General features: G+C 37.5%; 1 protein-coding gene across 1 annotated transcript in view; it reads right to left on the bottom strand.

Moving 5' to 3' along the window:
* Nucleotides 1–12671, bottom strand: part of runx3 (RUNX family transcription factor 3) — an 88113-nt gene extending 75442 nt beyond the window's left edge. The window contains exons 1-2 of the mRNA XM_017695460.2: nt 12262–12671; nt 11756–11882 (exon numbers count right to left, since the gene is read on the bottom strand). Of these exons, the coding sequence (XP_017550949.1) occupies nt 11756–11813 (58 nt within the window). The 5' untranslated portion in view covers nt 11814–11882; nt 12262–12671. The remainder of the gene's footprint in view (nt 1–11755; nt 11883–12261) is intronic.
* Between the last annotated feature and the right edge of the window lie 564 nt (nt 12672–13235).

The raw sequence follows: 13235 nt of genomic DNA, 5'->3' as shown, positions 1-13235 counted from the left end.
CCAACTCAGCCGTAACAAGAAACGCCTATATCATCAGTGTGCTAGCTCAAATCTACTAAGAAACTACTACCGTTCTACTAAGAAACTACTAATGAAACTATTGAATTATGAGCATCACCTCGCAGGTCTACTAAAAAGGTATTAAAGAAATGACTGCATTATCAGTGTCAACTCAGATCTACTAAGAAACTGCTAAAGAAACGATTAAAGTGTCCTACATTTAATCTTCTAACAAAACTAGCAAATTTTCAGAGCCCCAGGTATGTAGAAGAATTTATTTCTATCACTGCATTTTTTCCATCCTGTGGTTGACACCCCCCGACACAAGACTGCAGATTCAACATTTTCTCAGCATGTTTACCCTGTAGCATCTGTGTCATTCTTTGCTTGAATAAATTACCAAGAATATCATCTGAAATTGCTGAACCTTTGGTTTAAACACACACACACACACACACAAACACACACACACACACACACAAATGGCATCACATGTGAACCTCAGTATGTCCACTGTGGATTCTGAGTCTTTTTATAAATTTTTTTAAATGAAGAATTGCTTCAATTCCATAGAGAAGGTCAGATCTGCACTGTTTACAAAGGAAAAAAGTATAAATACACAGTTCAAACCACCAAGTTTAAACTGAAGGAATATTTTGTGTCTAAATAAAACAGCAGATTTGAGTATAAAATCTTGGGAGAGTTGTGGAAACCGTGGAAGGTTGCATTAATTTTGATATGCTATTAGTATACTGACTAGACAGTTAGCTAGAATGCTAATACATCTGGGGAAAAAAACAAAACTATGTAAAAACAAACTATGTAAACATTCTGTTATAAAAGTTTTGGTCACACTTTATTTGGATGATCCCCATCAGAGGATCTACGGATAATTACATCGTTAACAAACTTGCTGGTGATGCTCAGTTGACTATCAACAACATTTTGGTTAAGATTAGGTTCAGAAGCTGGTGTAGGTTTTGCATTGAGATAAGGGTTAGGGTTATATTTAGAGTTCGGGATAGAATCTTTCACACTCACGATCAGTTTCATTTAATAGACCTTTAGTTGAATGTTACTTAAAGATACACTGAGCAACTACAGTGGACCATCCAAATAAAGTGCTACCAAAGTTTAGAAAACATTTTTTACAGATTCAGGCTCACTAGAACTCAAAGAAGAGCATCACATTAAATCCGAGCAGGACTACTGTAATAAAAAAAGCACGTAAAAAGGCTGATGATCACAGAACAACAATGGTTTAAACTGAAGCACAGTTCGGTGGTTTCTGCTCGTACACATCTATAATGATAACTAACCTGATAACTAAACTAACTGTTGAGCTGAATCAGGTGTGGTTGAGCAGGTACATCACCAAACTTCAAGACTGGGTGTTGCCCCATTCATGCTAAACAATGAAGGCCTCGATGACTTGAAACTCTCCCCACCCTGTGGCCACCTTCAAAGCATCTGCGCTCCACAGACAGCGTCGGACGGACGGCTGAAAACGAGCAGACAGAACAAACCTAGTAAACACGCCCCCCTCCTTCCTCCAAACGTTTACAGCGCTAATCAGCTCCAGGCCTGGCAGTGCAGCGCTTTTCAAATAGAAATGATATTGGGCTAAATGAGATACAGCAGCGGGACCCTCCGCCGTCGCTCCATGCGCTTCTTATTAGCTTCCCTTCTGTCCAATATCAAGAAACTCTTAATATCTGGTTACAGATTTCGGCACTCGTAGTTGATCCTGATGTTTTGGGGGCAGGAGGCAAGGGAGAAAACAGCAGAAAGCCTTTGAATCCACTCCAGTGAAGTGATGCGTCAATTTAGAGGAGCACGAACCATGTGTTTATGAGATTAATAAACTGAAGCTAGTGTAGTTTTACAGTGGGTAAACTACTTCCAGTGCTGGCAAATCAGCAGGCCAACATTTTGAAGCCCAGTCAAGTTTTGCCCGCTTTCAGTAGATGAGAATAGGTTTTCAGTTACTCAAAGCAACAGTGGAACTGAAAATCATTTGGCTATAACTATTGATTCTGAAAGTCAAATCAACATGGGTCGATACCTTTATTGCTCCTCTGCTGCCAGAAGAGGAAGGTTAACAAAGTTTATGAAGGTGGACCAATTAAAAAACACTTGTTACAGTATTTGAGTACATTTTTCCTTGTAAGGGAACTTTTAATAATAAAACCATAGTACTTTTCAACCTATATTAACTTCTTACATGGCAGGCCAAACTTTTATTACACACTTCTGAAACTTAGCCAGTTTATATTGACGCCCCTATACTTACTGAATTATAAGCCTTAGAATGTAATAAGCCTAAGATTTTAAGGAGTTAAGTTTATTTCAGCTATCTCACCTCTACTACTCAACTACTACAACATCATTTCACAGCTCAGGATTTCTGACTATTTCACAGCTCAGGATTTCTAACCACTCTTAGCTAAATGTCTTCTGTGTTATTTTACTGTATTCTTTATGGTTTGTCATTTTACAACAACAAGCATATCTATTGAATCTAAAGCTGTTGCTCATTCTATTGTAAGCTGGTAAATCTAGTTAATGCAAGCTAACGTTCAAGGCAATTTAATGGTTTGCCTTACATAGATAAACCAAGGAAAACCTTGAGCATTGGACCTTTTTCCTGTAGCAATAGAATTAAAATTATAGGGGCCTTGTTTACTTATTTAAAAAGTAAAAAGCTCCTTCTTGAAGATCCTAAACTACATTGGCTTTATAAGGTTTCGTCTGCAGTCCCATCAGTATGGCTGATAAATGTGAGAGGAACAATGAAGCAGAATCAAAATTCATGTTTTAATCATGATCCAAAGCTCAGTAGCAAGCTGCACAGTAGATTGGCTATGATAATGGTAAATTTTGGTAATGGCAATGAAATGGCAGTCGTGGGCTGGAGGTTAGAGAACCAGCCTTGTGCCTGGAAGGTTGCCGGTTTGATCCCCAGAGCCATCAGCACATAAGTGAGGTGTCCTTGAGCAAGACACCTAACCTCCAACTGCTCCCCGGGCGCCGTGGATAGGGCTGCCCACCGCTCCGGGCAAGTGTGCTCACTGCCCCCTAGTGTGTGTGTTCACTAGTGTGTATGTGGTGTTTCACTTCACGGATGGGTTAAATGCGGAGGTGAAATTTCCCTGTTGTGGGACTAATAAGGGTCACTTAAACGTTAACTTGATAGTTTTGTAATACTGCTGCTAGAACAACAAATGAGTTATATACCATTATTGTGCTAGCAGTACCATTTGTTAATGTTAGCTAAACTTGGTAGCTTAAACCTAACCTACCTAACCAAGTGATATCCAGCTTAATTTGTTCATTTAACTAAGCGGCAAAGAAGCAAGCTAGCTACCAGAGTAGTATGATTAATGAGCTAAACAGATAAAGCATTGTATGTCAGCAAAGCAACTGCAATAATTTGACGTTCCTTCTGTTTTTCCAGTCACAATAAAGTGAGCGTCGGCAGCCCAATTCTTAAACTTTTAACTTTTATCACTGACAAAGTCATTTTAATTGACTACAATTGAGCTCCTCTGAGATATGTCTATAAATGGAGATGTCTATGGCTCAGGCTACCTATTCATTTCACATGAAGCACCAAAATGGAAGTGGAAATTGATATGCTAGCACTGAAGATGGTGCCATAATGATAACCTATCGATATCTGAGTCATACTTCATTGAGTCATTCGGCTCCATGTGACCGAATGAGCTTGATTCTACCTATTTGAGTCACAACTGACGTCAATCTCACTCGCCAGAGATTCAAAGCAGTTCTTTAAAAAATGTGAAGTGCATGAAAGTGTTACAGAAAATAGTAGGAAATATGTCACTGCATGAAAAAGTTGACTACGGCTTAGGTTTCAATGCTTGTGAAGCTAATGTATCACTTTCAAAAATTGAATGAATCTTTAAGCAATTTCACTCACTTCTTCTGAATGGACGTATGTCTGTCTTACTGCCTCTATACCACATAACCGCTAGAGGCTCCCAGACTTGGTTACACGCTGTGGCTGTTTGAAACCTGCACTTCGCCTCATATCTTAAAGTCTGTGTGTGTTAAAAGATACAGCATTTTAAAATAAATATCTGAAAAAATTAAAAAGAAAAGCTGAAAAAAGGGTTCTTTCGTGGTGCTCCATAGAACATAAACACTTAGTTCACTAAAGAACCTTACAAGTAAATGATATGAACTCAGGTCAAGGACAGTTATGAAGTTTAAAGCTTATGTAACCATCAACCATCAATGTTTATCCTCCTCCTGTAAAATCATCATTGTGGAGATGCACGTTCCTTCTAACAGCAACAGTATTAAAATTTCAAACATCAAAGTTTGTGTTCATGTGCGCACATATGTGTGAATATTGGTTTTATTGGTGGGTTCACGAATGTCTGTGAGAGAGACAGAAGCCAGTGGAGAATTAATAAACTGTTGTTCCAGAGCAGCAGGTGTGACCTCATTGTGGTTACTGGTGAGCAGCAGAAGCAAACAGGGTCTGCATCAGATTAGCACGCTAAAACAGACACACATTCATATACATATATATGACGCTCGCTCTCTCTCACTTTCCAATACACTGCAAGGTTTCTTTTTTTCATTTCGTTCCTACTAGCTTCTCCACCAGTTGCCAACTTGCTAAAGGTTCAAACCTTCTCATGCACAAAAGCAGCAATGGTAACCTTCAAATGATTCATAATCAAGAAATGCTGACCTGCAGGATTTTCCTGCACTTTAAGATTATTATGTAGTAAAAATAAATTAAGTGAAAATGAAAATTTTAAATTGACGTAAAATATTGTTTTTGCTCAACTAAGCAAAAATTTTGCTTTGCATTGCTTCAGTCAGCAGATTTATTTGAGCTGAATAAACACAGTTAAGTTGCATGAAGTATTTTCTGTTTAACTAGTTTTTGTTGGCACAGGTTTTACGTCTTCTCCACAAACTTCTCTCAGCACTCTGGTAGTTGAAGAATGCACACTAGTATAGTCCTACAAAATGTCTTGAACGGTCTATTAAGTTCTAAGTATTAACTGAGTAAGTGTGAGGTGCAAACTCCAAAGTATTAGATAATTACTTTGGATAACATAATAATAAGTTCCAAGACTTTTAAGTTACACTGAAACGTCAAACAGGTTCCAGATATCATATGAAGGAAGGACATAGTAAAATATAAGTATTTTGATTTCCGTGATACATACATAGAGTAAAACTAAAAAAAATGCCAAATATTTAGATCAGAATGTAAATCAGAATCTCTTCCAAGAACCAGATCATTTATATGGCATAAAATGACAGATCGCTTCTGAAGTAAATTGTTTTAAACCCAATAAAACTACAGAAAGAATCACTGTTTTCTTTCACATCTCAGATTTAGATTTATTTATGAGTGATATATAGGTACAAACTATGTAAAACTGTGCTTTATTAATGTACAATCTTTTACATTATATAAGTACCTTGTACATTTTCAGCCAAGTAATTACACAGCGCTGTGGAGCTTGTATTGCATACGTCTAGAACTTGTTTGGGATTACAGTGTCATTTATTTATGCTGCTTTGGAGCTTAAAATCTCTCTCTTAATATCTATGCTCTAAAATAAAGTGTTACCAATTTCTTTACAATCAAGAGACATTAGTTGATTTATGATGTCCAAAAGTTGCAATTTTAACTTTAGTGTAAATTACCACTTTGAAGTCATTAAACTTAATAAGCAAATATATGAATATACCATATATTTACAACATAAATAACTGTAGAGGATTTTGGAGTTAGCAGTGCTGTGTTACTTGGCACAGTTTTGCACTAAAGCTTTCTTAATTTTGTACTTATTTTATTTGGAATTTAATCAGTATTGCTGCCTCTTAACTGGCTACTGTGCTTTGCGTCTTACACAAATGCAATTGACCCTAACCTTAACCCTAGATTTTTTTCACAATCAATCTTTAATTAAAAAAAAATATTTTATGGTGGTGCTTTTAATTGAGCCTATGATTTCATAAATTTCAGCAGATTCATAAAATGTAATTTAATACAAATTATTTCCTAAGTTTGTTCATTTTACTGTAATTATACATATATGCAATTATTCTGTAGTTACACTGTAATTAGACTATACAGAACATTTTCAGTGGTAAAAAACCCCACATCCTTCTTCAAACATGTCTTTTTCGAGAGAGGAAATGAAAAAACAAAACATTAAATTTAGGATGCATAAAGCTTGGTACAAAGGAACAAGAGGAAATACAACTTTTACACTTAAGCTACTGTATGTGCTTTGTTACAAGATATCTCCATAATATGACTCCAATTGAGATTTAGAAGAAACTTATATGGATTCTTATGATAAGTGTTTAATATCAAACCTTACCTAATTAACCCTTTATAATCCCAGGCTTATTTTCATTCTAATACTCATTTTTCAGTAAGTAAATAGACATAATATAAATACAATGAAAAATGGTTATTCTTAGGTTACAAAGTATCTTATAACAGGTTATAATATGTTTTCTTAGGTTATACAAGTTATAAAAGGTTGTGAAAGGTTATAAAGCTTTTGATCCACTGGCAGTTCTTCGCCATTCAGTCAGTGAATTGACCCATTTAGTAATCCACCTGTAGAGCTTTTTCACCCCAAACAGCTGGAGCTCCATGGTTTATGACAGTAGACAGCAACAAAATTGGAAACGTCCAACTTTACTGCCCAAACTGGACCAGAACAGGTCTTCTGACATTTTTCCTCTCAATTTCAAATTAAATTTAGCAGCGGAAAATATGTGATCATCATTGTCATCAACTTCACCAAACTATGAAAGATGCAGTTGGATAGAATGGGGCAGATGTGTGTCAGAAATGGATCTGCCATGCTGTGCAAATTTTCATATGTCATTAAGACAAGGAAAACATGTAGATCTGCATAGACAAATGATGCTGTCTAGACACTGACCAATTCTAAACACAGTAGATATAGAGGAAAGGAGCCTATAACAAAATATGCTGTATTTGACTCTCTGCTGAATCTTAACACATAAAACAAAGCAAAAGGAAACATGAAGTAGTCCACACATGGATGCGGGAACAATATTCAATGTCCTGACAGCTATTGTGTATTTTCATGGGCAGTACGTAAAATATGGCCAGTTAGAGCTCACAAGAGCATCCATTTTTATGTGACAATGTCATTGTTTTCACATAATTAAGATTTTTTTTTAAATTTTAGAATAGAAGCACTGAAAAAATAACTATATACGGTTAAAGAAAAAGATTTGCCAATTCTACTCTTTTAGAAAGTGAATGCACCTACACCATTTCCAAATTTTGAATACAAACCATTGTAGTATCTATCATTTCCAAAAATTAATCTCAAATAGGGTTTGATGTTAATGAATGAAACCACATATCTTGCTCTATTTGAGAAGTGAGCATAATTTCAGTGTTTCACTAACCACTAGGGTGTTTGATTTCCTTGAGGTGGTTCATGTGTGAAAAAGCTTTCAAATGGAAGAACTTATTGGCCATTGGCTTTTAAACCAGTTAGATTTTTCTCAGCCCAATGAGCTGTAAAATGGTATTGCATAGCATTCTCGCTAATGATTTCCAATGGTTATTATAGCAGGCATTTAAGTTTTGGCCTCAAATGTCATCTGAAAGTTTTCTGCACACCGCAGAAATACTACCAGCAGAAAGTCAAAATCCACCAGCAGAAAGTCAAAATCCAGTGACTTGTTTGAGCAGAGTGATCAAGAACTGTTACATCTTACTGACAGTGGGGCATGTGGAGGAGAAAAGAAAGAATGAGATGAAAGTGTAGAGTCAATTTCATGAATAATTTGCACCATTCCTTCAAAGAGAAAACAAAAAGTATTTTTACAAAATTTAATTTATTTCAAGTTTTTGTTTGAGAGAAAAATACAAAGCCAACAAAAGCACATATGGCAATCATTGCCATTTCCAAATTTTGATTACGAACCCTGGCAGTCTCTTTCATTTGCAAAGATTAATAAAAGAGGAGAGAAGAAAACAAGAGCAGAATGTACAATAAATTTGTAAGCTTGCTAGCATAGTGCCCATGCTCCTTCCATTGAGAGATATTCTCATGAATACGGCCATGGATGCGCGAATCTGAGTGGTTGAGCACTCGTGACTTTCCCTCAGCACAGGCCGCTTGGAAGCGCGGTGAAAGAAAGAACGAAAGAGAAGAGAAAAGCTACTCTGCAAACAATTTGGGGTTGGTACTACTTCTCCCGAATCTGTCTCTTATTAACTCACTCAAGCCACAATCGAGCAGGGGATTTTTCAACTTTTCTCTCTTTTCTTCTGTCATTCTTTTTTTCTCACCCCCCCCCCACCTTTTTCTTTTCTTTTCTTTTTTCTTTTTGGATGTCACTGTAACCCCGAAAGGAAGTGAGAAGCAGCGCTATCATCCCGTGTGAGATTAATGGCCTTGCGAATGATATTCTGATTCCCTCCCATTAAAATGCCATGTCAGGAGTTTAGCAGCAGATTGCAAATGTAAACTTTTTTTACTGCTCCTCTGCTACCGCCACATGGGAACGTGACATCTGGCTTCTGCTTCAAAGCATAATTGACTCTGTACTATCCAGACGAACATCCTGAGTTTGGTGCGATAAGGTAAATTTTAAAATACGCGTTGAATGGAAAGGTTTGTGAATCCAATATGCCACTCAATCCATAGCCACGAACAAAACTATGTGCTACATTATTTCACCAATTACATTTGAGTTAAATCAAGACTTTGCCTTGCTTAATTTATCACTGGAAACCTCTGCAATGCAAGCCAAACTGAACATGATTTGCATTCTTACGCAAAAAAAATTCAGTTATGTTTTAACTGGTAGATATTTTACCAGTGGTGTCTGGGCCTTACCACTTCTCTACAGCTCAGGATGCAACTTCCCTGAACACAAAATCCCCTATTCACCCATACACCCAAACAACAAGACTGATCTAGGGTCAGTTCTCTACCTTTCATTCCAGGCCTTCATAGCTATGTGCTCTAATGCACTACTGTTTCAGAAACAGCTACCTACAAAAGGTCTTTAGCGATCTTTCAACATAGAAACCTCTACATTTTTGACCACCTATTGCAACGCACTTTTGTAGCCCTTGAGCAAAATCGCTTCAGGTTCAGTTTAATTTTGTAACTATGTAAGCCTCAGAAGCCTATAAGATATATTGATAGACATGGTGATAGCAAAAGCATGCTGCAGTTTAATATTCATTTTTCTTACTTGCAGCTCACTTAAAGTTCTGTAGAAAGTGCAAATTTGAAACTAACAAATTGGAACAATATCTGCAAATAAATTGTATACTCATGAAATTGGTTCTTCAAGGGTTTTTAGTAAAGACAGTGGTTCTATATGGAGCCATAAACACTCAAAGAACCATTTGCATGATTGAATGTTTCCCTCTATGGTCAAATGGTTCTTCTGTGTCATGGAAAACCATTTGTATATGTTTTTTTAAAGAACCATTTAAAAACTGGTTCTGCATTGCACCAAAAATGTCAAATGTCAAAGAACCCTTTACGCTAGGAATGTAGATAATCAATTAAGTAAGTACACAATTACTTTTAAGTAGTATCACAAAACAGCATTAAAGCATTAAATTGAAACTTTAATGGTTGCACACAGTGCAAAACAATGCATGCTATTAATCAGACTTTTGGGTGGTACCGTCAAAGATTCAGGTCCTTCTTCATTTCAGAAGCCTGTGTATCACAAGTGCTGCAACAACAAATGGTCCTTTCTTAGGAACATTCTAGATGGCAATATGCAGCCTAGTGCGCACAAACACACCCTCAAGGCCCACTGACCACAAAAAGGCAAAGAGTACACTCGCCATGGGGAGTAAGTGGAAGAGAAGTGGACTGGTTTTGTTTTATGGTTTCTGAGTTCCAGTAAAGGTTGGCCTAGGTGGTGCCACCCATGTGCTCAGCTGTAAGAAAGAGCTTGTTCCGATAATGCACAGGGCGTCAGGGGAGGCCATTACTACACAGCGCCATCAACATCACAACCAAGACGCAAAATGTACAACGATACAGATAAACACAAAAGGTTAGAGTTATGATAGAGGGACAGAATCAAAGCACCTTCATTCCTTAAACTGAAGCGGCCTGTATATTCTCAAACATGAAGCTTCCTCAATGGTCACACTGAATGTATAATTCAAGGTTCAAGTCTTTAATTAGTACAGAACTTTTACATTATGTGGAGGTTCTGTTTATTCATGAATATGGTTCTTAAAAGGTTTAAGTCTTTTGGCTGCTTTATTTTTGACAGTGTATGTGGATCCACCATTGAATTAATCAGTCTTATAAAGTTATCATTTATGTAGTGATGTATAATTATATGTTCTTATGTAACATTCATTTCCTAATAATTACAGTGTAGTTACTGTTCCTGTGCCTAGGTTTAGAAGGACTTCACTGCAACTGTCTGAAATACATTTGCAAAGGAACTACTAATAGATGCTGTTTTAGCAGCAATTCATCACTCTTGTAACTATATACATTGCATATAACCATTTCATTCACATATTAGTTTCATAGGTGTTACTATGTAGTTACCATATAATAAGTCTTAAGATGACTAACTGAGTATTATGCCTGCTGTTTAAGTGGTTAAAAGCTTTGCCATGGTTTAGATGGACGTCGCCGCAACTGTCCAAATTATACTTGCAGATGCACTGCGAATAACTGCTTTTTATGTAGCAAATTTATTACTTTGCATATGTATGTATTACATATTAGTTTCATAGTTTCATATGAGTTACAATGCATTTACTGAATAATATTATGTTTCACATATTAGTTTCTATGCAGTTACTAAACGATCACTCTTAAATAACTGAATAAGCCAGCAGCTGAAGTGGTTACATGCACTGGAAAGATGGACGTCACTGCAACTGTCCGAATTCCGCTTGCAGAAGCACTGCTAATAAGTTTAAGTAGCAACCCTTCATACTTACAACTATGTTACTTTGCATATGCATTTTACATGTTTCATAGCTTCTTATGAGTTACAATGTAGTTATTGAGCCATCAGATAATTGACTTGATAATAAGCCAGCAGTTTACTTCGATAACTGTATAGCTTTTATGTTACACATAACCATACATTTCATGTATTCATTTCTATGTAGGTACACAATAACTGACTAAGCCTATAGTAGAAGTGGTTACATGCACTGGCAAGTTTAGATGGACGTCACCGCAACTGTATGAATCACATTTGCAGAGGCACTGCTAATTACTTTTCTTTTAGTAGCACACTTATTACCATATAACTTTTAAACACTACGTAGCTATATACTAGTTTCATAGCAGATACTGTATAATAAGTCTAAACATAAAAAATTCAATAAGTTGGCTGTTTACACGGATGACTATATAACTCATAATTTACATATAGCTAGGTATTTTATGTATTCGTATCACAGCAGTTACTGTGTAGTTACTGGATAATAAAACTTCTGATAAACATCTGTATAACATGCCTGCAGTTATACAGTGATTAAACGCAGGCTTAGGTTGCCTTCACTGCGTCTGCCCAAATCACACTCGCAGAGCCACTTTAGCACATACACAGGTCCACCCTCTAACACTTGCAACGGCTGTAGCCACACATCTTTCGTGAGCGTCGTTCACCCTACCAACAACAGTCACTGTCTCTGTTCTCCATCAAAAGCTTAAAAGCAGCAGCAGAGCGAGGGATGACCTACCTCTGAGTAAACTGGTGGAGTAGCTAGTGAAGGAGTCGAAGATGCTGTTAGAAGCCATGTGTCACTTCCAGGAGGGCTAAATCCTGCACCACCGCTGCCCTCTCCTTACAGCTCAAGGAGCCCCAGCCTGTTGAAGTGAACGGATGATGAGAAAGAAAGAGAAAAGTGGCTGTAAGAGCTGCTTGGAACACATAGGCTGCTTGCGACCAAGAATTTGGGGTTTTGTCAACGCCACAGGAATCTTTAGCCACAAGTCCGTTAACAGAACAGCATATGTGCAGTGGTGGGTAGAAAGAAAAGAGAAAAGGAGAAATAGTTAAGTAGTCAGAATAGAAAGAGAACAACCTAACCCCTTGAACTCAGACTATTATCCAGTTATTACGATGTAATAAAAACTGCACAACTGTTATATAAACTATATGTATGAAAGTCAGGGCCTATATAGGGTTAAAAAGAAGAGAAACAGAAGGAACATGGACAGAGATGACAGCAGAAAATGACCATACCTGTTTCACTATGGGACTCTATCTCTCTCTCAGTTTCTCTCTCTGTGTCTCTTGCTCACTAGTGGTTTGTGCAGTAGCAGCGTGGTTTTTGGAGTGGTCTGAGGGAGGCCGTTTTCGAGGTCCAGGTGCGTCTTGCCGCTTGTTGTCGTGGTGATCGCCGTGGTGACGGCCTGTCAGTCTCCCGTCTGAGGTCACGGCTCCCGCGGCGATCCTGCCACTCTCCGGTGCCACTCTCTGATTGGTGCAGCTCGAGTCACGTGACGTGTGAGATCACAGGAGCGTTCCCTCCCTTCCACCATCGCTCGATCTTCTCTTCTTTGCTTCTTTTCTCACCAGTTTTTGCTTACTCCCTTTCCAGCTAATTCTCTTTTCCTCTTTTCAGTCAAGCCACGGCCTTTGGAGTTTCAGGGAAAAGAAGCTTCCTGAAGACTTACTAAGGCAAGCACAAAGAAAATAAATTCAAAAACAGAGGGAAGAGACACAAAGGGAGGAAAATGAAGAGACGAAGCACAGAGAAGAAAAGATCAGAAAGAGCTCTCGGGCTGAGGAGTGAGAGTGTGTGTAAGCTGTTTGTGTGTGTGTGTGTGTGTGTGTGTCTGTCTGTTTGTGAGTGCTGGTGGTTTGGGGCCTGCTAAACCAACCCTCCACCCTCACTTACCACTTGATAGTATCATAATCTTAGCCTCATTAGAAGCAGCCATACTAGTCTTCTCTTTCACTCTCTCTCCATCTTATTCATTCTCACTCTGTTTGACTTTGGCCTTTTCGTTTCTTGATTTTTTTGTAAAAACTTGAAAAAAAAATTTTAAAAGTAGATTTTGTAAAATTATTATGTAGATGTAATATAGCATGTAACTTCAATGAAAGCCAAATTATAAAAAAAAACAAAAAAACAAAAGAACATACTAACACAAATGCTCTAAAAGAAGGTCCGCCTCAATGCTTAGGTCTCGAATGTAATACTAACATTATAT

The sequence above is a fragment of the Pygocentrus nattereri genome, chromosome 5 (genome assembly GCF_015220715.1).
Source record: "Pygocentrus nattereri isolate fPygNat1 chromosome 5, fPygNat1.pri, whole genome shotgun sequence".
Taxonomy (NCBI): domain Eukaryota; kingdom Metazoa; phylum Chordata; class Actinopteri; order Characiformes; family Serrasalmidae; genus Pygocentrus; species Pygocentrus nattereri.
This window is presented reverse-complemented; position numbering and strand designations above follow the sequence as displayed.